Here is a 25,460-nt window from a genome sequence, read left to right on the forward strand (position 1 = left end):
CTTCATGTTAGCCATTTCAGCCCTGGGGAAAAAAAAAACCTCTGGTTATCCACACAATTAAGTTTAGTTGACATTTAATTAGTATGGCATAATATTAGTGGGCCTAAGGTCCCGTTTCTGTGTTCCAAAAGTGGTGCTAGGTTTTGCATGCATCATGGATGCAATCTTTACAACCAGTTTTGTCATAACCACTAGATACAAGGGAGGATGACACTCTGCCCAAGGATCAGCAGCAGCTGGATTGAATAGTGAACAATAATGCTGAAGGAAGGGAAGGTATATTCTTTGAGGATGGCATACACTTAGAGGTGATATGTTGCCAAGATATTCAAGGATGCATGTGGGCTGGGGGGGGGGGGGGGGAAGAACGTGTGCAGTGAGGCAGAGGTTGTGCACATGAAACTTCATCCTGAAGCCTCCAAGCACAGTGTTGAAGAGGCTTCTCAATGGAACAGTGAACAAATGCGTGATAAAACCAGTAACAGCATGGACAGCACTACAGGCCCCTATCCAAACCCCGAAATCCACAAAGCAGGGAAAATAAAAGTTCCATTACAAACTGGTGGTCAGAGATCAGGACAAAGAATGTAGTTAAAGTATTGGGCTATAAATTATCATGGTTTATAAAGGATGGGACGACTAAATTGTTCAAGGGGTTTCACCTAGCTCCAGTTTTCAGACTGAAGGCAGAAAAAAACCTCATAACACAAACTGCACACAAAGAACTGACATGATTTGGAAATATTATTCTGAAAAATGTTGAAAGTCAAATCCCTAAAAAGTTAAAGCTTACTGAAGTACAAATTATTATACTTGGGTTAACACAATGTCCAGTTGTAAAAACAATTTCTCAACTTAAATTTTACCTCACAATGATGCAATATTGGGTATTATCCCTGTTCATTTTGGGGAATTAAAACCAGATAAGGAACAGGTCATTCAAAAAACATACACATGAACAATGCTTCAAAACATTAGTTTAAGGCAGTCAACTCTCTTCCTTCGCTATCTCTGTGGGGGCAGGGGGGGGGGAAAGAAGATCTGAAAACATTCTGAAAAATATATTGGCCCAAACCAAAAAGCTTATTATGTAGATGACAATAAATTAGACCTATAAATCCCAATGCTTAGGAGCAGCTAGGATCAGACACTAACAGATCAGGATTTTTAAAAATAAAACAAAATTCTCATTTTTCAGAATATTGAAAAATATTCAATATTGGTAGAAAGAAAAATGCTTACCTGTTTTGAAGTGAGTTTGATCAGTGACCCTTCATATCCCTGAAGGAAAAATAATTATATGGAGTAAAATACAACTTACTGCTTAAAGTACATAGTAAAATTACTTGTGACTTGACAGAGGAGTACTCAGGTCAAGGGGACTGCAATTAAACTACGCTAGAATCTAAATTAATAGAGAATTTAAATAACACAGATGTACATTTTCCAGCCAGATTACTCAACTGGTTTATTTGGATTATTGACGTCAACTATTTGGGCACAAAGTAGTGCATCAAAGAATCAGAACAACTAATGTCAAGGCCTCCTTAAAAATCTGTGGGGCTGCTCAGTGCAGTCTGATTGCAAAAGCTTAGTGGGATTAAGTATCACATTTCAACACCACAATCTAAAGGCAGCATTGTAGTCAGCTTTTATAACTAGCCAATCTACATTCTTAAAGGGTTGTGGGGCAAAGGAACTTTGAAGAGGCAACAAACCATTCCGAGAGACTTACGGAATGGTTTTTAAAAAAATTTATGGGATGTGGGTGTCGCCAGCTAAACCAGCATATATTGCCCATCCAGCTGCCTTTGAGGTGGTGGTGATGAGCTGCCTCCTTGAACCACTGCACTCCCTGAGGAGTAGGTACACCCACAGTGCTGTTAGGGAGGGAATTCCATGATCTTGACTCAACGACAATGGAGGAACAGCGATATGTTTCCAAGTCAGAATGGTGAGTGAATTGAAGGGGGATTTCCAAGTGGTGGTGTTCCCAGGTATCTGCTGTTCTTGTCCTTCCAGATGGTGGTGGTGGTGGGTCTGGAAGGTGCTGCCTTTGGACTTTGTTGTGTTGTTGCAGTGCACCTTGTAGATAGTACACACTGCTGCAACTGTTCACTGGTGGAGGGATTGGATACTTGTGGAAAGGGCACCAATCAAGTTGTGCTTACAAGTTCCATGGCAGAGTTAAAAGCAGGTACTGGAAATTCAAAACAATGCTTAAAAACTCAGCAGCAGACAGCATCTGTGGAAAAAATATATTTTTCCCTTTGGCAACACCAACACACAATATACTAGGTAGCAAGTCAGGCAGCATCTATGGAGAATAAACTGTTGAGGTTTTCAGGCAGAGACCCTTCGTCAGGATTCAGTTGTCACACACAGATGCTGTTTATCCTGCCAAATTCCTCCAGCAGATTGCTGTTGTTTTTTTTTAAAAAAACCTCCAGGGTCTCCATCATGTGTTTGAGAAAAATCTTTCAGGTTTGTGACTATAGGACATCTTCAAAAGGCAATACTTCAAAAAGTTGGTGTCCATTAAGAATCCCCACTGCCTAAGGACACTCTTTATTGCCAGGAGATGGTACAGGAGCTTAAAGACTCAATGTTTTATTAACAGTTTCTTCCCTTCCCCAATCATCACCTACTATTTTTGCACTATAGTGGATTTCAGTCAACTGGGGTACATCAGCACAAGTACATTTTGGCCTAATTAAGCAGCTAACTCAGTTAGCTGAAGTTTCATGGAAATAGTTAATGTATAAAGTTTAGCTGAATAACAAATTATGTATTTAAAATAGAGCAAGTTAGAACACTACCAATACTAGTAGCTGTACAGTGCTACAAAACTGGATTAGCTCCTAAGTAGAAAGAGTGAGCAATTTCAAGTTCCTGGGCATCAACATCTGAGGATCCATCATGGGCACAACAAAACAATGCAATTACAAAGACACACCAGCAGCTGCATTTCATTTGGTGTTTGAGGAGATCTGGAATGTCAAAGACACTCAAATTTCTACAGATGTACCATGGAGGGAGGCTTTTAATTCGAACTAGCTGCATCTCCTCCTGGTCTGGCGGCCGGGGGTGGGGGTGGGGGTAGAAAGAGGAGAGGAAAGGGTTACTACACAGGATTGAAAGAAAGTTATGAACTCAGTCTGCTCCATCATAAGCACTAGCCTCCATACCACCCAGGGCATCAAGGAGCAATGCTTCAAGAAGGCAGCATTCATCATCAAGGACCCCATCACCCAGGACATCCCTTGTTCTCATTGCTCCCATTAGGGAGGAGGTACAGGAGCCGGAAGGCACACACTCAACAATTCAGGAATAGCTTTATTCCCTCTGCCATCAGATTTATGATTGGACACTGACCCCATAACACTACCTCACTTTTTTGCAATTATATACACACACTTACTGCAATTCAATTACATATCACATTGTACAGGTACCACAAAAACAAATTTCGTGACATATGCTGGTAAGATTAAACTGATTCTGATGGTGGAATTCATCCAGTGTACACTGCAGTGTTTTTTTTCTTTGATTGGCCACAAACAAACAAAATCAGAACAGACAGATAATGAACTGCCTTCATACAATTCTTCCGACGATTGCATTGTTCAAATCATTTTCATTGTAAAACAAAATCATAGGTGATACCTTTAAATTTTTTGTAATTCCTAACATGTTGAATTAGTGAAATTTCATTTTTGCTCCAGGCCTTTTCAAGCCTGAATGCTTGAAATCTCAGTGAGCAAAACAGTTCTGAAATATCTTGCTGCTCATTTCTTGCCAATTATCAGTGACAAAAATTACTACTTTTTGAACACACACTCGAGACTATTTAAAAACTTTACACTCTAAGCACAGTGTAGTGTCTCAGCCACACAACTGCACGTGTCTGATGCTAATCAAACTTCAGCAACAGCCTCCTGTTTCAACAAAGGGGCATGTTATCAAAAAAAAAGGGAACTCTGGCTGTTTTCTGAATTAGTTTGTACTTTAACAGTTGTACCAAAATAGCAGCTTGCCAGATTAACCAAAAGCCACTGTACATCTCTTACTGCAATTTATACTGTCTTATACAGCTGCAAAATAACAAATTTCATGATATATCAGTGATAATAAACTTGATTCTGGTTGAGATACAAGTGGGAGAAACACAGAAGTAACCATGATTGAAATTAGCCCAGATGTCTTTATAAAAAGACAATTATTGGACGTTAAGCTACTCTGCCTGACTAATGACTAGTTAATGGTGGGACTAACATTAATATCCCTACACAATACCTTCTCTCCTACTGAAAACCTTGCGTCACTCTCCCAGATACAAGACATCTTTCACATGCTGGAAATTCACAGAAAACTCTGATCAGGCATCAGCTATGGAGAGGAATGAACAGTTGACATTTTGGTCTGACACATCAATCCTTTCCATGAACAGAGTTCTGACACACAAAAAGGAAGGTGTCCACCTTCTGCTGCAGAGGAACATCCTCCTCATCCATCATTTTAGTGGACTACTTAAAGGTTTTAATAAACCTTTCAGCTAACCCATTCATTGCTGGGTTGTGAGGAGCCAAGTAGAAATGTCTGCTGCCACTTTTCTTCAGGAACAGTCGGAATTCTTCTGTGTGTTGAGTCTGTTGTCACTCAATTTATCCTGGCAAGCCCATTTCTAGTGAAGATCATCCTCAGAATGGACAGTCTTTGCTGAGGTGGTCGTCTTCATTGGTATAACCTCTGGCCACTTTGAATAAGTATGCACAGCAATATGGAGTCCATGAATGGCCTATGGTGCCTGTGGGGTCGCATTTTGAACAGCTTTTGGCCAAGTTTTCAATCTGTTTATTTATTCCCAGCCAGCACACATAGTTCCAGGTTAAACTTCATTTTGACTGTATACCTCACGCAAATTTTCTGGTGCACAGTTTGGAAGGAATCACAAGATCCACAGAGTCTTTGGACATACCAACATTTGGTCTCATCTTGCCAAGAGCTCTGGAAACATAGGGTTACCATGAGCTGGCTATCCTTGCATGGTGATGTCACAGACTTTTGACAATGTCAGACCATTCCTTGCTTCCCTTTGTGTTTTGGAATTTGTTGCCGGCAACTGGTCCACCAATATGGTGTGGAACACTTCTGCTGGGTTACAGTATGAAGACTTTTCTTCAGTTGCCGATAGTGGAAGATGCGACAAGCCAGTGTTGCTGTTATTTGGTACCCTTGAACTCTATGCCATAAGAGTGGGCTCCTAGATACAGTGCCTAGTGTTCTAACTGGGTAGCAGTCATTACCGGAATTTCCTTCCAGGGATTGAAAACGGACACAAGGGGCTGGTGATCTGTCACTAGTGTAAACTTTTGTTTGTAGAGGTAGTGAGGGAACTTTTTTTTATTCCCCACACTAGACCAAGAACCTGTTGTACGATCTGTGCACAGTTGCGTTCTGCACTCATCACCAATCTTGAAGCAAACATAATTGGGTGCTCAAATCAATCTTTCATAATGTGATAAAAATCTCCAATGACATAAGGGGATGCATCGTACACCAACCTGATGGGTGAACAGTCCATCTAATGTTCCTTGGCTTCCTCAAATGCTTTTTCACATCTTTCTGATCATTCCCTCTTTGCTCCTGTCTGAAACGGTACATTTAATGTAGCAACGTTCGGGAGAAACTGGTGGTAATGGTAGTTTATAAGGATCAAGTATGACCCGAGTTGTGACACATTTTCCGGTTTGAGTGCTTCCAGCACTGCTTCAACCTTCGTGACCTGCGTAAGCTACGCTTGTCAATGACGTGTCCACAATATGAAATTTCATTCTTTAAAAACTCATTTATCTTTGTGCACAGACCATACGCATTCAGCCTGGTAGGCACTTCAAGATCTGGAGCTGCCCTTCATTTTTGCCAGTCATGATGTAATCAAGGTAACATTGTTCCTGGGATATCTTGGAGAACTTGCCCATTGCTCTTTGCCAAATTGCTGGAGCTGATGTGATGCCAATTATACTGGAACAGTTACTTGTGAGTGTTGATTGTGAGGAACTTCCTGCTTGACTCGATCTCCATTTTCAAATAGGCTTGTGACAAGTCAATCTTTGAAAAAATCTCCCTGCCAAAAATGCAAAATAAAAATATCTTCTATCCATGGCAGGGAATACTACACATCACACAGCACCGGGATGATGCTCACCTTGAAATCCCCACATATGGAAATGGCTCCAGCCTGTCCATTCTTGATCACTGGGACAATGGATGTGCCCCAATCACTCTACTTGACTTTGGAGCGGAAAGCTCCGCAGTTCAGCATCCATTTTAGGACATAACAAGACACTGGACACGCTTTATGGAATCTTGGTGTTGTTGTTTCATCCCATTCAATTCTGGGATTCATGCCTTTGAATTTTACAAATCCTTCTCAAACACCTTTCCATTAGCATTAAGCAGTTGTGTCGGTCCCTGGTCAGTGCTACATTTGGGCTGCCATTGGTCATTGATGTCACACACAGCTTTGTTTGAGTGCCAGTCTAGCTGGATTTTTCACACCCTTAAAAGTGCTGGCCCTGCACTTACAAAGCTCTGTTGTGTTTGGCCTCCCCATGTCACATTTACTTTCAGTTGGCCTTTGGGAGACACTTTCACCTCCAAGTCTTCAGCATCACTGAGGTCTTCTCTAATGGCATCTTAGAAAACAGTCTGTTGTAGTCAGCCTCCGGATTTATGGACAAAACTGACACTGTATCCAGCTCCATTTTCAGTTTTACACCAGACACCTATTGTGATCCAGATGATTTTGTGATCTGCTTCAGTAATACTTTATTGTCACCAAACAATTGATACTAGAGTGTACCATCATCAGCGATATTTGATTCTGCTCTTTGTGCTCCCTGGAGTACAAATCAATAGTAAATATCAAAAATTTAAATTATAAATCATAAATAGAAAATAGAAAAGGGAAAGTAAGGTAGTGCAGAAAAAAAAACCAAGAGGCAGGTCCGGATATTTGGAGGGTACGGACCAGATCCGGGTCAGGATCCGTTCAGCAGTCTCACAGATGGAAAGAAGTTGTTCTCAAATCTGGCCGTACGAGTCTTCAAGCTCCTGAACCTTCTCCCGGAGGGAGGAGGAATGAAAATTGTGTTGGCTGGGTGGGTCATGTCCTTGATTATCCTGGCAGCACTGCTCTGACAGCGTGCAGTGTAAAGTGAGTCCAAGGACGGAAGATTGGTTTGTGTGATGTGCTGCGCTGTGTTCACGATCTTCTGCAGCTTCTTCCGGGCTTGGACAGGACAACTTCCATACCAGGTTGTGATGTACCCTAGAAGAATGCTTTCTACGGTGCATCTATAAAATTTAGTGAGGGTTTTAGGGGACAGGCCAAATTTCCTCAGCTTCCTCAGGAAGTAAAGGCACTGGTGTGTCTTCTTGGCAGCTTGGTTGGACCAAGTCAGGTCATTTGTGATACTATGCAATTCTAGCATGACAGCTCACCTTCTTCAGACTGTTGTCTGTTTCACATTTGGTCACTTTATGTATGCATTTGCTTAGTTCTGTGAGAGACTTTTCACTGTGCATTTTCTCTTTGATTCTGCTCTAACTGCACACTGTGACCTTATCTGCGACACTGTCTGCAAACTTGTTTCTTGAACTAACAATCATTTGCATCATGGGAGGATTTGCCACATCAATAACATCTTTGGCTTTTTGCACCATTCAGGGACATTGTGCATTTCTCATTCTACCCTCCTTTTCTGTAGTTCTGCTGCAGGCTCTAACAATATTGCAATGGTCAATGCCTGTTCTAAAGTTAGGTCTCTTTCGGACAGTCGCCTCTTTTGAGTGCTTTGACAATGCATGCCACATACAAGCCTATCCTTTAATGCAACCAAAAGTCCATCTCTAAAGTCACAGCACTGGGAATGTTTGTGCAGTCTACCATGTATTCAGAAATGCTTTCATCTTTTGACTGATTCCTTATGTAAAATCTAAATCTCTCAGCTTTTGCCAGTTTAGGGCTCAAGTGATTTTTGTGAAATTGTAACAATTTCAAACATCTTACTTGCTGGCTTTGCAGGGGTAACTAAGTTGCACAAGAGGCACATCCCATTCCCATTCTGACATGTCTATCCACGGCCTCCTCTACTGTAAAGATGAAGCCACACTCAGGTTGGAGGAACAACACTTTATATTCCGTCTGGGTAGCCTCCAACCTGATGGCATGAACATCGACTTCTCTAACTTCCACTAATGCCCCACCTCCCCCTCGTACCCCTTCTGTTACTTATTTTTATATACATTCTTTCACTCTCCTTTTTCTCCCTCTGAAAATACCCCTTCCCCATCCTCTGGGTGTCTTCCCCACCCCGCCCCCCCCCCCCCGTCTTCCTGGACCTCCTGTCCCATGATCCTCTCGTATCCCTTTTGCCAATCACCTGTCCAGCTCTTGGCTCCATCCCTCCCCCTCCTGTCTTCTCCTATCATTTTGGATCTCCCCCTCCCACTTTCAAATCCCTTACTCACTCTTTCTTCAGTTAGTCCTGACAAAGGGTCTCGGCCTGAAACGTCGACTGCACCTCTTCCTAGAGATGCTGCCTGGACTGCTGCGTTCACCAGCAACTTATGTGTGTTGCTTGAATTTCCAACATCTGCAGAATTCCTGTTGTTTGCATAAGAGGCTATACATTCTTGGGCTCATTAAGCCAAGAAGTGCAGGGGCTTCGTTTTGCTCCTCCACGTCATTCACAATACACGTATACACACCCCCCCCCCCAAGTGGTAGATACAGCACAGCCCACTGCCAAAATCCTCCTCACCATTGAGCGCATCTATTAGAGTACTGTTGCAATAAAGCAACGTTCATGAGTTCTCTTCTCACTACTAACATTAGGCAAGGAGGTACACATGGCAGGAAGTTATTACCCTTGGACTATCAAGCTCCTGAACCAGCATGGATAACTTCCACTCACCTCAACGCTGAACTGATTCCACAATCTATGGACTCACTCAACAACACATGTTCTCAGTAATATTTATTATTTTTAGTATGTGCACATTACATTAGCCAGACTTTGTGCATGTAGAGCTTAATTATATTGCATTTCTTTGTTCTGTCAGGAATACCTGCAAGAAAATGAATCAAGGTAGCATATGGTGACATATACATACTTTGATAATAAGTTTACTTTCAAATTTGGAATTTGGCAGAATTTCCAAGGCAACTTTTGAAATGACAGGTTTCACTATTTGAATTAAAGACTTGTTTGAGAAGCTATTGAAAACTGCTTCCTCTTGCTCTGTAGCTTGGGTTTACATGGAAAGCACAATTTCGACTCTCGATCAAAGAGCAAAGCTCACTGTTAAACCAAGTCACTCACTCAAGTAGAAGCCTCAGGATAGCAGCACGTTAACCCAAGTACGACAAGCTGGGCTTTGCACTAATCAGGCAGAACACAGTCACTGCAATAACGGCCAATTTTAAAATCAACTTGGTTCTTGCATTGGAAGGAACAGGATTTAAAAAGCTACTCTGCAAGGTTAAGTCTTAAAGTTTATTCGACTGCACGATTAAAATGGTCCAAAACAAGCCAAAATGCTGTGGCAAGATTGACAGCTGTTGTTATGACTACCAGAAGGACTCAGTCAGCACTGCTGGATTAATCTACCAATTAAATTTTCAGTTTATTAAACACACTCGCATACCAGTCTGCCAAATGATGAAGTCCAAGACATTAGCCAGGGAATGACATACTTTGTACAAAGGCCTCTTCATGCAAGCTAACAGTCTTCAGAAGACAAGCATCCCCATGGAGGAAGGAGAAACCAGCAGTGAGGGAGACCACCTCTGCTCCTCTTGTAATTAAAGCCAAACATGTTTATACAGGCTGTTCTAATTTTGCTAGTGAAGAAACCCATTCCCTCATTAGATTGCCCTGAAACAAGAGAAATATTTTACAGTAGTGCTAGTTACCCAGTAATTTGCACCTTTACTTTAGTACTATGCACCAATTACAGTTACACCACTAATTACAGACCAGTTACGTAGTTTAGCAAAGAACAGAATCAGTTTTATCATTACCAACAGATGTCATGAAATTTGTTATGTAGCAGCTATGCAGAGCTCCCAGTACAATCCTTGCTGATAATGATGCCCAAAAAAACCTGTTTCAGTGTACACGTGACAAATAAAACTTAAAATGTACTATGCATTACAATACAATATAAAAATTAGCGCAAAGAGCAAAATAGTGAGGTAATGTTCATGGACTGATGACAGAAGGGCAGAAACTGAGAGTGTTACTTCAAGCTCCTGTATCTCCATATTGCTTGCATGGTCTGTGGTAGAGGGGCTAATGATTTCTGCTGGAACAAGCTGGAGGGAGCTTTGGGGTTCTAATATTTTGTCATTTTTGGGGTTCTTCTGTCTTGTGGATGTCTGCAAAGAGTAGGAATTTCAGGTTGTATATTGCATACATTCTGATATTAAATGGAACCAAGGAACCATGAAAGCACAACCTTGAGTAATGGGAACCTTGCTGAAAGTTCAAAGTACATACACGTCACTATGCACTACCCAGAGAATAAAAGACAGGACTTCTGGTTAGAGAGAACTCCTTGCTCAACTCTAGACACCACAATTGAACCTGGGCTGCTAGTGTTGTGGCTGTTCTCCCTGTGATTGTGTGGGCTTCCCTTGGGTGTCCTGGTTTGCTTCTGCATCCCAAGCACACAGATGCGGCCAGGGTTATTGACCATTTTAAGATTCTCTAGTGTGCAAGCATGCAGGAGAAACAGAGGGGTGGGATTGGAGAAAGAATAAAAGGGTGATCAGTAGTTGTTAGATTGGCAGTGTGGCCCTGGTGGGTTGCAAGGACTTTTGACCAGGCTCAAGCAATGGACTCACAGCTCTTTGGAGCGCTGAGAATTTGCTTCAAAGTAAAAGTCAGCGCAGCACAATATTGCAAGCTCTTCAACACCAATCTTTGAATAAATTCAGTGAAGCAGTTGGAACATTAAGTTTTTGAATACTAAAAATATTTATCAAATTGCATAACAGTCAGGTGTTGTTGGTTTGATATTTATAAACTACAGGAGCTAAACGATTGCTTTGGTTAGGTGACCTTGGAAGGGAGGACAGCCTGATAACCCAAGCTAGGAACCAGTACAGATACATTAAGTCTACACTTCCAGCTTACCTTGAAAGGCCGAAAAAGTAGGTACAGCTCTCGTGGTTTAATATCCATGGGAAGACCACTGACAAAAAGTGTGCGGACCTAAGAGAAAGAACAAATCGTCAAAATGTTGGCCTTCAGAGCAAGCTTGAGAAAGCCTGCAGATACTGAAAATCCAAAGCAACACACACACACACACAAACAAATGCTGGAAGAACTCAGAGGGTCAGGCAGTATCTGCAGAAAAGATTAAGCAGTTGATGTTTCAGACAGAGACATTTCATCAGGACTGAGAGGGAAGGGGGTGGGGGGCGGAGAAGAGATGCCCATTTTCTCTCCCCCCCTCACCACTCCCCCAGTCCTGATGAAGGGTCTCAGTCCGAAACGTCGACTGCTTATTCTTTTTTGTCGATGCCGTCAGACCCGCTGAGCTCCTCCAGCTTTGTGTGCTTGTTGGTTTTACAGCCACGTTTTTAGCATCACAGTTCCAGTTTTAAAAAGGATTACAAAATACAATTACGGAGTCTCAACTGAATATTGGAATAATATTGTAGATCAAAGCAAGTCTGTATCTAGGTAGACAGGAGGTGCGTTTACTCTGCTGACAGTTATCAGATTTAACATGCTCAAGTTGCAATGCAGGAGGATAATTGAGAGAATACATAACAACAGGTAATGAGTAGAGGAATTTTAAGTGCAGGTGCACACATCCCTCCAGTCAAGGCGGATAGACCGTAGAACCAAAACAGTTATTGCTGAGGTGTTTCTGCTAGAACAGGCAACAGCTTGGATACACTTAGGTGTACTGCTCACATGAAGTTTATGGAAAGTGGGAGATTTAAGGTACGCAATAAAAAAATGTCTAAACAGTGAACAGCAAGGACTACTTCTGCAACTGCAGATTTAAATCCTTCAGCTGTAACCATGCATCTGCCAGGTTGCTCTGACAGAAATGCCATTACGAAAATTCCCCAAAAACCAGCCAAGCCCACTGACCCTGTCATTTAAAAAGTATTACCTTCTGAGCATTTCAAAGTACATACCTGTCACGATATACAACCTTGAGATTCACTTTCTTGCGCACATTCACAGAACATAAATACAACAGTATTGATGGAAAGCTACAAAGACTGACAACCAAAGTGCAAAAGGCAAAACGCAAGTGTAACGTAAATGCTGAGAACCTAAATTGCAGAGGCGTTTACAAAAAAATGTGCTGCTGTCATTGACACAAAAGATAGACAATAATACATGCAACACACAAAGTTGCTGGTGAACACAGCAGGCCAGGCAGCATCTCTAGGAAGAGGTACAGTCGACCAACTCTTACTATCTCTTCCTTCAGTTAGTCCTGACGAAGGGTCTCGGCCCGAAATGTCGACTGTAGCTCTTCCTAGAGATGCTGCCTGGCCTGCTGTGTTCACCAGCAACTTTGATGTGTGTTGCTTGAATTTCCAGCATCTGCAGAATTCCTCGTGTTTACAATAATACACGACTCATGCAGTTACAGAACGGCAGGTAGCTTTAAAAGCAGTGTAGTGTTGGAACCATCTCCAAGGGATTACAACCCTAGGTTTTTTTTTAAAAAAGTACCTAAATAACTATTCTTAAACACCTCATTCTGTCAGGTTAGCCTCCAAGCCAACTGCATGAACATCAATTTATCAGACTACTTGTACTTTCTCTCCCTTTTATCTCTTTCCATTCTAGCTCCCCTCTTGCCCTTTCTCTTCTCATCACCTCCCTCTGGTGCCCTTCCTCCTTCCTCTTCTCCTATGGTCCACACTCTTCTTTCGGCCCTTTACCTTTTCCACCATCACCATCACCCCTCCCCCACCCATCACAAGGCTTTACCCATCATTCACCTCCCAGCTTGTACTCCTTCCCCGATCGGAGGAAGGGTCTGGGCATGAGACATCGACTCTTTATAGCTCTCCACAGACGCTGCACGACCTGCTCAGTTCCTCCAGCATTGTGTGTTGCTGTGGATTTCCAGAATCTGGTGTTTAAACTTAAAAAAAAAAGTCGTCTCCAGACTGCACATGAAGTAAACTTGTTTCTACACAATAACTATTTTGGGGGAAAAAACCAGCACAAGGCAGTCAAAACTAAACAGTCTAATCCAAATGAAAGGCTTATTGATGCACATTGGAAGCCCATTTTTTCGATTGCAAAGCACTCCAAATTGCTTGCCCATCTGTCACTGGAATAAGAAAAAGAATCAGAAGTGGTATTGGGGCTGTTTTGACAGCTCAGTCATATCTGAGCAGCTTTTCCCATCCAACTACATTTAAATACAGGCAAAGGACGAATACACAAGTAATTGAAGTTTCAATTTCAATACTGAAACAGTACAATCTGCCAGCAGACATCAAAATACCAAAGCAGCTTGATGCATGTTTGAAAACACATTATAAACAGCCAGGCCTCACAAGTACAAGGATTCCACCAAATTAATTAGTCACTTGTTCATGCAAAGGACTTCCATCAGAAGTTACAAGAGCAAATGATTTGGATCTCGTCAGCTGGCCGCTAGTTTACCTTAGATGCTGCAAAAGCCTGCTCTTGCAGCCAGCCAATTAACATTTGATTGTTCAGACAATGACAGAACAAAATTGATGGACTCTCTATCACTCCTACATGGGGCAGTGAGACTGACAGCGAAGGAGGAAGCCTATGAATCAGTTACACAAAGCTGATTCAGATTGGGCAATGGGACAGAGGGCCAGGTCACAGCAGGCCACGAGTGAGCAAACGTAACAGCAGCCAAAACGATGAAATCTCTGAATGGACAATGAACCCAGAAACACTACCTTACTATTTTTGTACTATTTAACTTTTATTTATAGTACATTTTGTGTCTTGCACTGTACTGCTGCCGTAAAACAAATTCCACGACTCAGTGACAATAAATCTGGCCTGGTTCTGATCTTCCATTGCCACAGCTGGAGGCAACTGCAGATACTGAATCTAGGCTTTAAAAAAATTGCTGAGGCACCAAGGCCCAGCAGGTTCTGCGGAGAGAAATGGACCATTCACATTTTGTGTCGAGACTGGCCCACTTCCCTCAACAGATGCTGCCTGACCCAACAGATCTAGTTCACACTGAGAACAGTTGCTGTTGGAGCCCAGACTCAAATTGTTATGGACCTATTGGAGTAACATCAAATGGCAGATGGAAACAAACGTTTGCAATACCCATTAGGTGCTAAAATGTAAGATTAGTTAAACAGGCAGCAAGGTAGAACAAAATAAGTTCAAGACACCCAAAAAAAACTGCAGTTAAGGTGGCACATAGTGCATTGGCCTTCAATCATGGGATTGAGTTTAGGAGCTGAGAGGTAATGTTGCAGCTATATAGGACCCTGGTCAGACCCCACTTGGAGTACTGTGCTCAGTTCTGGTCACCTCACTACAGGAAGGATGTGGAAGCCATAGAAAGGGTGCAGAGGAGATTTACAAGGATGGTGCCTGGATTGGGGAGCATGCCCTATGAAAACAGGTTGAGTGAACTCAGCCTTTTCCTCCCTTGGAGTGATGGAGATGAGAAGTGACCTGATAGAGGTGTATAAGATGATGAGAGGCATTGATCATGTGGATAGTCGGAGGCTTTTTCCCCAGGGCTGAAATGGTTGGCATGAGAGGGCGGTTTTAAGCTGCTTGGAAGTAGGTACAGAGGAGATATCAGAGCAAGTCTTTTTTTTAAAAAAAGTGGTGAGTGCATGCAATGGGCTTCCAGCAACAGTGGTGGAGACGGATGCGATAGGGTCTTTTAAGAGACTCCTGGATAGGTACATGGAGCTCAGAAAAATAGAGGGCTATGGGTAACCCTAGATCAGTGGTCCCCAACCACCGGGCCACAAAGCATGCGCTACCGGCCCTTGTCCCGTACTTCCCCTAAGGTAGAGCATTCCTATGAAACCTTTTGTGTCAAAATGGCGTGAAGCAAAGAAACAATTACCATTTCCAGTGGGAAAATTTGAGCGTTCCCAGACCCCAAAAAAATCTAACAAATCATACCACATAACACAACACTAACATATAGTAAAAGCAGGAATGATATGATAAATACACAGACTATATAAAGTAGCAATAATGTACAGTAGTCAGGAAGATGAAGGCAAAACTGATTTGTAAGGGGGAAATGCACGTACGTACATGCGCAAGGCTCCATGGTCATGGTAGTCTTTACTGGGGTAAAGTGTCTCGAGATTTGACTGCTACTTTTGTCTCTTATTTGGGAGTGAGAAAGTTGGCAACCCGAACTGCCCATCTTTAGGGTTTGTTCATGATTCGATTGTCCTTCAACTAGAAGTTTTAGGATTTGCAAGATGCATCTACTGCATCAGGAGAGGCTTCTTGCTGCCCCAGTAAAGCAGTCAATATAATCAAAGAGCTCACACACCCTCAATATTCTCCCATCAGGCACAAGATACACATGCCTGAAAGCATGTGCCACCACGTTCAAGGATAGCTTCTACCCTGCTGTTATCAGACTCTTGAATGGAGTCTGATCAATCTTGCTCAGTAGACCACAAGGCATAGCAGAATTAGACTATTAGGCTGCTCTGCCAATCCAACATGACTGATACATTATTTTTCTTTTTAAAATTTGAGATGCAACATAGAACAGGCCCATCAAGCTGCACCACCCAGTAACCCTCTTATTTAACCCTAGCCTAATCACAGGATTACACTCCTCAACCCTCTCAACCCACTCTCCTGCCCTCTTCCCATGTCCTTACTAGGAACTTATCAACTTCTGCAGTAAATATACCGAATGAATTGGTCTCAGCCATCCGAATTCTAGATTCACCACCCTCTGATGAAAGAAATTCCTCATCTATATTCTAAAGGGACATTGTTTATCTGCACTATACGTCCTCTAACTTTGGCACTTTATTCTTCATTGCTGTAGACGACAAGACAACAACAATGTACTGTGTAATAATTTGGACCTGTGTGGACCATGTGCAATACAAGCTTTTAATTGTATCCTGGTACATGTGACCAAACAAAATCGAAGCATCATTCACTGAAGGTCTCATCTTTATTGAAGGCCTTATGATCTGTGCATTTGCATATTAATCACAATGCTGGATTAGTTGCAGGGGAAATTCTGAAGCTGTTCAGGTAGATCATGGTCTCAAAGCATTAGGTGACAATGGTAAACATGACAGAAGAGGCCAAGCTCCTCTTCTGCCAGCATACAAACACAGTTTGCAGAAAATTCGACAAGCCTACCTGGGGCATATTGTGGTATTAACTACCCCTCCCCTTAGTTTTTTTTTTAAAAACTGCAAGCAATTCTTAGATACACCATGTGGGGAACAGCATACACTTCTGAAACTTGATCAGGAGTGTACATCACCAAAATCCAAGGTGGCCTCAAACAGTGGGGTCAAAGATGAAAATGGGTCCTGCATGGTGAACCGATGTTCACCAATGAAACCCATCTGGATCCCTCTGACAGCTCAAAAAGCCCTTGCAGACAGTCAAAACTTTAGTGTTTCTGAAGTCTTTGAAATCACATCACAAATCTTGACCAACCCTGTGGAACTCAGCAGTTCAGACTCTCAACACTTACACTGAGAGTAACTAAGAGCTTGAACACATTTACCTAGACTCTTTAGGGACTAGAGGATTTCCCTAGAGGAGTGCTCCCGGTTCAAGTTGTCATTTTTCACAGTGCTATAATAGCTCAGACCGGATCAGACAATCTCCGCACAGTGAGAAGCTGCTTACTCAAGGACAAATTCATCCCAACTAAAGATAAAATATGAAAAACAACATTTCCTCTTGTTCGACTTTGAACACCCAGGGGCTCTGTTAAGGCAGCAATACCAGATCTATAATCTTTAGAACAAAGCAGCAGGAACCAAGACCATCACAGTGAATGCAGTCCACAGCAGATACAAGTGCCGCAGTTGTAGTTACAGGCCAGGTAACATTCACTTTATGCTAGGGGCTGGAAAAATTCTTATTGCTTTTAACCCATGAGCTACAGGGATCCCACCAGTGCTTGCTTACTGTGATACAACAGTATTTTGATCAAGTTTCATGTACACTGCTCTTGTACATCAAGGGTAGTCCCTGAAGCACATTTATTTATGAACCCATTTCAACTCTACATCTATTACTGAGCTGGAGTCTCCTCTGTATGAAAAGCAGCACTCATGCAGTGCCCAAGAATTGGGATCAATTGTCTTTCCATCTGTTCAAATGTAAAGAGACTAGGTGACATACTATGCGGCCAGTCTTCAAACCATGGTATTCATTGTCTACAAAGCAACATTTTATTATTCATTAGCTGACTTCAAATAATCTTGTTTATACACTGGCACTTTGCTTAGCACCTTCCTGGAGTAGAACTCTTGATTGTAGAATCCAAAGCCTCCCCTCTACAATATAGAGCACAGTACAGGACAAACTCCAGCCCACAATGTTGTGCTGTCCTTTTAAACTACTCTACCATCCTTGCAAATTTTCATACTGTTTCAGTCCTCTGATTTCTTTCCTATAGGCAACCAAAAAACAAAATCTGCAGATGCTGGAAATCAAAAGCAACACAAAATGCTGGAAAAGAATATGCAGTCATCATTTCAGGACAAGGCCCTTCATCAGAATGTGATAGATGCCTGTGGAGTACCTCCAGCATTTTGTGTGTTGTTTTACAGAGACGTTATTGGGACTTGATGGTCTGAATTTAAGGAACGGCTGAACAAGTTAAGACTCCACTCTTTGTAAGAGGGGAGATTTTATAGGGGTATATAAAATCATGAGTATATTTGGGGGCAAGCAGGCCTTTTCCACTGAGGTTAGGTGAGTCTAGAGTTCAAGGGTCAAGTGTGAAAGGTGAAATATTTAAGGGGAACCTGAGGGAAATTTTTTCCACTCAGAAGGTGGTGAGAGTATAAAATGCACTGTAGCAGAAGAGGCAACATCTTTAAAAGCTTGGAGAAATACATCGCTGGAAGTGCTATAGAGGGTTGTGGTCCAGGTGCAGGTCAATAGGATGGGCAGAATAACAGATTGGCACAAAGTAGATGGGCTAAAGGTTCTGCTTCTGTGTTGTAGAGCTCTGGCTCTATGATTAATCTAACTCTTCCCCTCCCCCCCCCCCACAGAGTAGACAGTTAGAATCTTCAACCTCCCCAATCATACTCATCCACATATCTATCCAATTTTCTCTTAAATTTTGAAATTGACCCCGAATCCACCACTTACTCGGGTAGAAGTGTGAAATTCCCCTCATGTTTCTTTAAATTGTCTTTCACCCCTAACCCATGACCTCTAGTTCTCATCTCAGCCAACCTCTGGAAAAAGCCTGCTTACATTTAATCTATACCCCTCAATTTAGATCTCTATCATACTTCCCCTCATTCTCCTACACTCCAGGAAATAGGTCCTGAACTAGTCAAATCATTCTTTATAACTCGGGTCTTTACCACCCGGCAACATCATTATCAATTTTCTCTGTACTAAATCTTATTGACTTCTTTCCTGCAGATAGGTGACCAACACTAAAGATAGCAGAATCAAAGGTTATGGGGATAAGGCAGGAACTGGATACTGATTGTGGATGATCAGTCATGATCACAGTGAATGGCAGTGCTGGCTCAAAGGGCTGAATGGCCTACTCCTGCACCTATTGTCTATAACATAATACTCCAAATTTGGCCTCACCAACATCTTAAACATTTCTATATAATACCCCAGCTCCTGCACTCAATACTCTGATTTATGAAGCTGAATAATGTGAATAAGACAATAAACACAGCAATAAATGCAAATGCATGTAAAGACAGTAGTGTAATCTATAGTACAATAAAAATTTAAGAGTTCAAGAATGTGGCAGCACCACCGGGGAGGGGATATGAAAGTAGTGTTTGGCTCAGGTCCAGTAGCACTGGGGAAGAAGCCATTCTTTAAAAAATTTGGATTTTCAAGCTGCTAAATAATGTTGAAGATAGAGAAGAATGGGGGAATAAAGTTAAAGATAGTGCAAGAGTCTGCTGCCAATTTGTGTGAAGCAGTCTTAAAACTTCTTTCATGACTATGGGAAGTGACAGAGGCTACAAAGCTCTTCTCAATGCAGAGACTTTGGTCAGTAGTCACTTATAGGTAGGCAGCACAGGGGAAGCGAGCTGGGGTCAAGGGGAAAAAGCCTGTGTAGTGAAGTAGGAAAGAGAAGTGGATCCAGGATATCAGTTGGCATGGTGCAAGTTCTGCCAGACTCGAGCACTCCTATCAGGATGGAGTTTGCTCCTACCTGTCTCTGTTGACTGGCCACACACAGGTAGGCTCTGCACATAGCTCCTTAGCACGCCATCATGCTGTGACCATCATAGCCATCAAGGAGGGCAGAGCCCTCAGCCAAACTCAGCACAACAGCAAGGGCAGCACTTCACAGCAGGACCCAATTAGCTGTGCAATTTCTCAATACAATGCAAGTAATGAGAGCCACTGCTTCTCATCTGCAGTGACCCAGGTTCATTTTGCATCTCTGGTGCTGAGTAGAATTTGCACATTCAACCCATGACTCTGTGGGTTTCCTCACAGCCCAATGATGCACAGGTTATGGGTTAATTGGCTCTAGAGTTTTTAAAATTAGGAGACATAGTTTGACCATCTACCTCATCTCTTCCCCAGGCTAGAATGTCAAATACTAGATGATCTGCTTCATTTTTCCCCTCTTCTTTCTGGAGGGGGCTGGAGAGAGCTGGACTTTGCACATCCATGCTCACATTCTACAGGTGAGCATTAGCAAATAGCCCTAACAAGCTGCATCACTGCTGCGTACAGAAACTGCAATGCAGCAATTAGGAAGGCTCTACAACAGGTAGTCAAAACTGCCTAATACTGCCACCAGCCTACCTGCCATTAAGGATGTGTATACAGAAAGGTGCCAGAAAAGGGCTGGTAATATTATGGATCCCACGTAGCATTCACATCAGGGCCAAACTCCATTACTTTTCCCCAAGCAGCAAAGCTGATCAACACCTCCACCCACTAACTCCACCACTTTATATTTCCCATCAGTCACCTTACAGCCTAGTGCCACTTTATGGACATAAAAATGTGTATAGGCCACAAACAGTGTTTCTCATTACTGCATCATCTTTGCAAATTTTTTTTGTGCTGCATCAGATCCAGGGTAACAATTTTTTTTAGATTAGATTATGAGGATACACAGTCCTCTTTTATTGTCATTTAGTAATGCATGCATTAAGAAATGATACAATGTTCCTCCGGTGTGATATCACAGAAACACAAGACAGACCAAGACTGGAAAACTGACAAAAACCACATAATTATAACATAGTTACAACAGCGCAAGCAAAACCATAACTTGATTTAGTTCTCCTGGAAAAGGTTACTGGGATAGCAGTGGAAGCAGGCAGTTTGCTGGAGTTGGTGACTTTTGGATAGACTGAAAAGATTATGGATGATTCACAGGAGGATGGCAGCAATTAGTATAAATTGGCACCAAGACAGACACATCCTGGTCCAAATGGCCTGCCGGTGCAGTCCTGTTCTATTATATAGGTGAGTGGAAGAATCTGAGTGTTAGAAATACGGGCAGGAATAAAATGGGATTAGTGAAAATGGGTATTTGATGGTTGATGTGGATCAAGATGGGCTAAAGAGCAGAGTAACATTAGAATAGCTGCTTTAGGTGCTACTTTACCAACACTAATTCATGGAAACACAACTCCAGCTAGATACTGGTGTGCAGTAGATTGCATTTGCTCTCCATTACATCTGGTTACTCTGTCCCCGAGCAGTGACTCAACTGTAACCAGTCCACTTCGTAAATCATTTCAGCAGCTGGTTTACATCAACATTCTCAACATCAAGATGGATATCCATCATAATTCACACTTCAAGATCCATCCTTCCACATAACAGCAAACAAAGTTCACCTCACTGGAGCAGAGGGGACAATGGCATGTTCCTGGCATCCACTCAAAGTAGAAATAGAGTTTTGTTATAACTATACCCTTGCAAAGAGTTTTCCTGCCCCTCACAGAACAAGGTGCCAGTACAAGGGTATAACCAATTCAAATTCATATCCGGGTTAAGGGTTTCCAGTGGAAACCAGATGAGGCAGTCTGCTGCCAGACACATGCATTCCAGCCACCTACCCAAGGAGACAAGAGACTAAGTGCTGGATTCTGGAACCAAAAACCTGAAAGAACTCTGGGTTCAGCAATATCTACGGAAGTAAATGGGCAGTCAGTCATTGTTTTGGGCTGAGGTGAAAGGTCCAGAAATAACCACTGTCCTTTTCCCTCCACAAATGGTGCCTGACCCATTGAATTTCTTTCAATTTACCCACGGGAGTTGGGTGCAAAGTTACATCATCCCAGTCAATGCATGGGTCTCCTTCATGAATAAACTCAGAAGTAACAATTTTACCGTTGAGCACATTGTTGTACTTGGCTACACACCAACATTTCTTTCCTCCAGTGGTTATGAGGATGCTACACTCGGATATTCCCTGAACTAGTGCACCACATTAAGCAGGTACTCACAGCATTGAGTGCCGTCACCAGCAAATAAGAAACAACCTACCCCAATGACTTTCAAATCATTGTTACAGACTTCACTCAGGCTCATTCGAAGAGATATCTGCCCAATTATCATCAACATAATCACCTGCAGCACCAGGGGTCCCAACACACTCAACCACTGCAAATGAAAATGCCTACCATTCCATGCCAGGACCACATTTCAGGAAATCTGATTACTTGGCTGTCGTCCTCCTGCCTGTACACAGCCAGAGTCTAAAGAGCAAAGCTCTGGAGGTCAGAGCAACAAAGAGGTCATCACAGGAGGCAGAGTATTTACTCTGGGATTGCTGCTAGTTGGTGGACTGGACCACGTTCAAAAGAGTTCAGTGGATCCGAAAGAATATGTTGCGGTTGTCACAGATTTTAAAAAAAATTCATAAAACGAGTATACTCCCACAATTATTCGGAGCCTTCGCTGATCAGAAACCCTAGATGAGCCAAGGAACTGCAATCTGCTGAGAGCCAGATCAGCGGCGTTCAGGTGTGGCAACCAAGTTGAATACAGAGGTCCAGGTACGATCTCCCTGAAAGCCATCTCACATCTGGTGTGGCAATTTCTGAAGCTCTGAAGGAAGCTCAACTGTGCCAGGGCTTGAACACCATCACCTCCCAAGTGAAACCAAGCAGCACAAGTGACAAGGCTTTACTTCCAGATGAGCTCAGTGCTTTCATGCTCACTGACCATCAAAACATGGAGAAACCTTCACAAACCTCCACAGCTCCAAAAGACCCTGCGATTTCAGCCTTTGAGGCCGAAATGAGAGCATCCTTCAGGAGGGTGAACACACAAGGTGTCCAGGCCAGATGGGGTACCCGGCTAAGTACTAAAGGCCTATGCTGATCAACTGGCTGGAGTATTGACCAATATCTTTAACCTCATGCTTCAAGCAGCTTTAACGATACTGGTGCTGGCAAGAGTGCAGTACCCTGCCTCATCCAGTAGCACCTATGCAGGGACTCGCAACCTTAATGCCATGGACCCTCATCACTAACCAAGGGATCCACAGAAACCAGGGTAGGAACCCCCGACTTACGGCCACCATGGAGGGCTTTGAGGTTAGTGATGAAACACAACTCCCACTGAGAAGTGACTTGGATTCACTCCAATTTGGCCATTGCCAGGTCAATAGCAGATAGCAATTCATTGGCTCTGGAACATCTGTATAGCAATGATCAGGATGCTCTGAATACAGCTCAGAATTCAACATCATCCCCATAATAAAACTAATCAATAAGCTTCAGGACCTAGGCCTCAACACATCGTGTGCAATTCCATACTTTAGTTCCTCATTTGCCAACACCAGTCAGTTCAGATTGGCAACATCTCCTCCACATTCTCCATCAGCACAGGTGCACCACAAGGCTGTGCTTAGCCCTCTGCTCTACTTGCTTTACACTTATGACCAAGAACTGCTACAATACCAGATTTAAGTTTGCTGATCATTAGCAGAATCAAACATACAAGAGGGGGATTGAAAATCTGGCCGAGCAACAACAATCTCTCAGTCAACGGCAGCAAGACCAAGAAGCTGATTATTGACTTGAGGGAAAAAAAAAACTGGAAGTCCATAAGCCAGTCCTCATCGGGGAAAATCAGACACGGAGAGGGTTAGTAACTTGAAATTCCTCAGTGTTATCATTTCAGAGGATCGGTCCTGGGTCCAGCAAGCAAGTGCAATTAAGAAGGCACAGCAGCGCCTCCAAGTTTAGCAGTTCACAAAGATTCAACAAGTCATCCAAGGTTTGACAAACTTTTATAGATGTGTGGTGGAGAGTATAATGACTGTTTGCATCATGGCCTGGTATGGAAACATTAATGCCCTCGATCAGAAATGCCTCCTAAAAGTAGTGGCTACAGTCCAGTCCACCATGGGCAAAACCCTCCCCATCACTGAGCACATCAACACAGAGCAGCAGCCATCATTAAGGATCCAAGCCATGCTCTCTTCTTGCTGCTGCCATCAGGAAGGTGGTACAAGTGCGCAGGACCCACAACTCCATGTTCAAGAACAGTTATTACCCCCTCAATCAGTAGTCTCTTCAACCAAGGGGGTTAATTTTATTCACCCCACTGAGCTGTTTCTACAACCTACGGAGTCACATTGGAAGACTGTCACAGGTTTGATTTTTCATTTAGGAATACTACTGTTTTTGTCCAGTGGTTGTTTGTCCTGTTGGGTGTGGTCTTTTATTGATTCTATTGTTTGTGTTTACTGCTGTTGCCACCAAGAAAATGAATTGAATCTCAAGGGTGCACATGGTGATATCTATGTATTTTGATAACTAATTTACTTGAACTTTGCATTTCTCTTCCCTGAAGCTGCAGGTTGAACTTTCACATTCCACATAACACCCCCACCGCATGCCCTCAAATTCAATTCTTCTTGGCATCCAAACTTCCCTCGGAATCTTTATCCCTGTTAATATGCTCCATTAAAAACTTCAAATCAAATCAGAAATTACAGCACTCCTTTTTAAAGCACATTTCTGAAATACCTTTGTGCCACGTTGACTGCTCCACCTTAGAAACAGGCAACCTCACCTCAGAACAAACAATCAGCTGGTGGAACCCAGATCAAGCAGTGTGGGGGCAGGGGGAGGAAGAAAAAGGAGCTATTGGATTGTGGGGTTGAAACTCTGCATCAGTTATGAACCAGGGTCGACTCAAAACTTCTGACTGTCCGTTTAGAAGATAACACTACAGGCCTTTCAGCCCATGACGTTGTGCCAACTTTTTAGAGCGTTCCAAGATCAATCTAATCCTTCCCCTACTACAATTCCTTTTATTTTTCTATCACCCATGTACCTACTTAAGAATCTCTTAAATCCAATGTACCCGCCTCTACCTCCACTCTAGGTAGGTCATTCCATGCACCCACTGGGTAAAGAACCAGCCTCTAACATATTACCTCCCATAACCTTAAAATCAGGCCCCATCATTTATTCCTGTCCCGGGGGAGAAAGAGAAAGTCTCTGGCTACCCATTCAATCTATGTTCATTATACTGTAGACCTCTGACAGATCACCTCTCATTCTGTCTCTCCACAGATTCACATTTCTCCAGTATCCTGCTCGTCACTGCAGTCTCCTGCCCAGCCTCATTTCAGTTTGACTTCGCTCTTCCTACCCCACCCCCACAAGTCCGAACTGAAAGATTACTGTTACTTGAAAACCAAACAGCCTCTGGCACAGGTAAAACCAGGGTCATTTTTCTTTCAGAGACTATGTTCCCACAAACAAAAGCAGCTGGTTACACTGTGTGCAGAGAATGGCATGTGCATTATCAGATGACTGGTATTATTGCTGAGAAAGATGGGAAAGAACACTAGAGACAAGGAACTAAGTATACTTGGTGAAATGGAGAAATGTTTGCACAAGTAATGAAAGGATTTACAAACTATGTTACGGCAGGGGATATGTACACAGGCAAGTGGAGGAATCCCTCACATTTGAAACAAGTTTGTTGGCACGGAGGGAAGATTCATCAGGAAAAAATACATTTACTCTACAAAAGTTTGCCGTTGAACTACATTGAAACTGGCCCCCTCTATACCATATTTCATCCTTCATGCTCTCTGACCTATTACAGTCATCCCAGAATAAGGAAAAGCCTCAGGGATGACTAAAGAGAGGAAGCAATACTGTTTTCAGAATCCCATGTTGCTCTGTGACCACAGGTACTGTTCAGGACAGTGTGCTT

At 42.7% G+C, this 25,460-nt stretch overlaps 1 protein-coding gene across 1 annotated transcript in view; it reads right to left on the reverse strand.

Moving 5' to 3' along the window:
- Positions 1-25,460, reverse strand: part of LOC134358527 (RNA-binding protein with multiple splicing 2) — a 128,317-nt gene that overhangs the window by 74,446 nt on the left and 28,411 nt on the right. The window contains exons 2-3 of the mRNA XM_063070851.1: positions 11,208-11,285; positions 1,243-1,281 (exon numbers count right to left, since the gene is read on the reverse strand). Coding sequence (XP_062926921.1) covers positions 1,243-1,281; positions 11,208-11,285 — 117 coding nt within the window. The remainder of the gene's footprint in view (positions 1-1,242; positions 1,282-11,207; positions 11,286-25,460) is intronic.

This window comes from Mobula hypostoma, chromosome 18, assembly GCF_963921235.1.
Source record: "Mobula hypostoma chromosome 18, sMobHyp1.1, whole genome shotgun sequence".
NCBI classification, from domain to species: Eukaryota; Metazoa; Chordata; class Chondrichthyes; order Myliobatiformes; family Myliobatidae; genus Mobula; species Mobula hypostoma.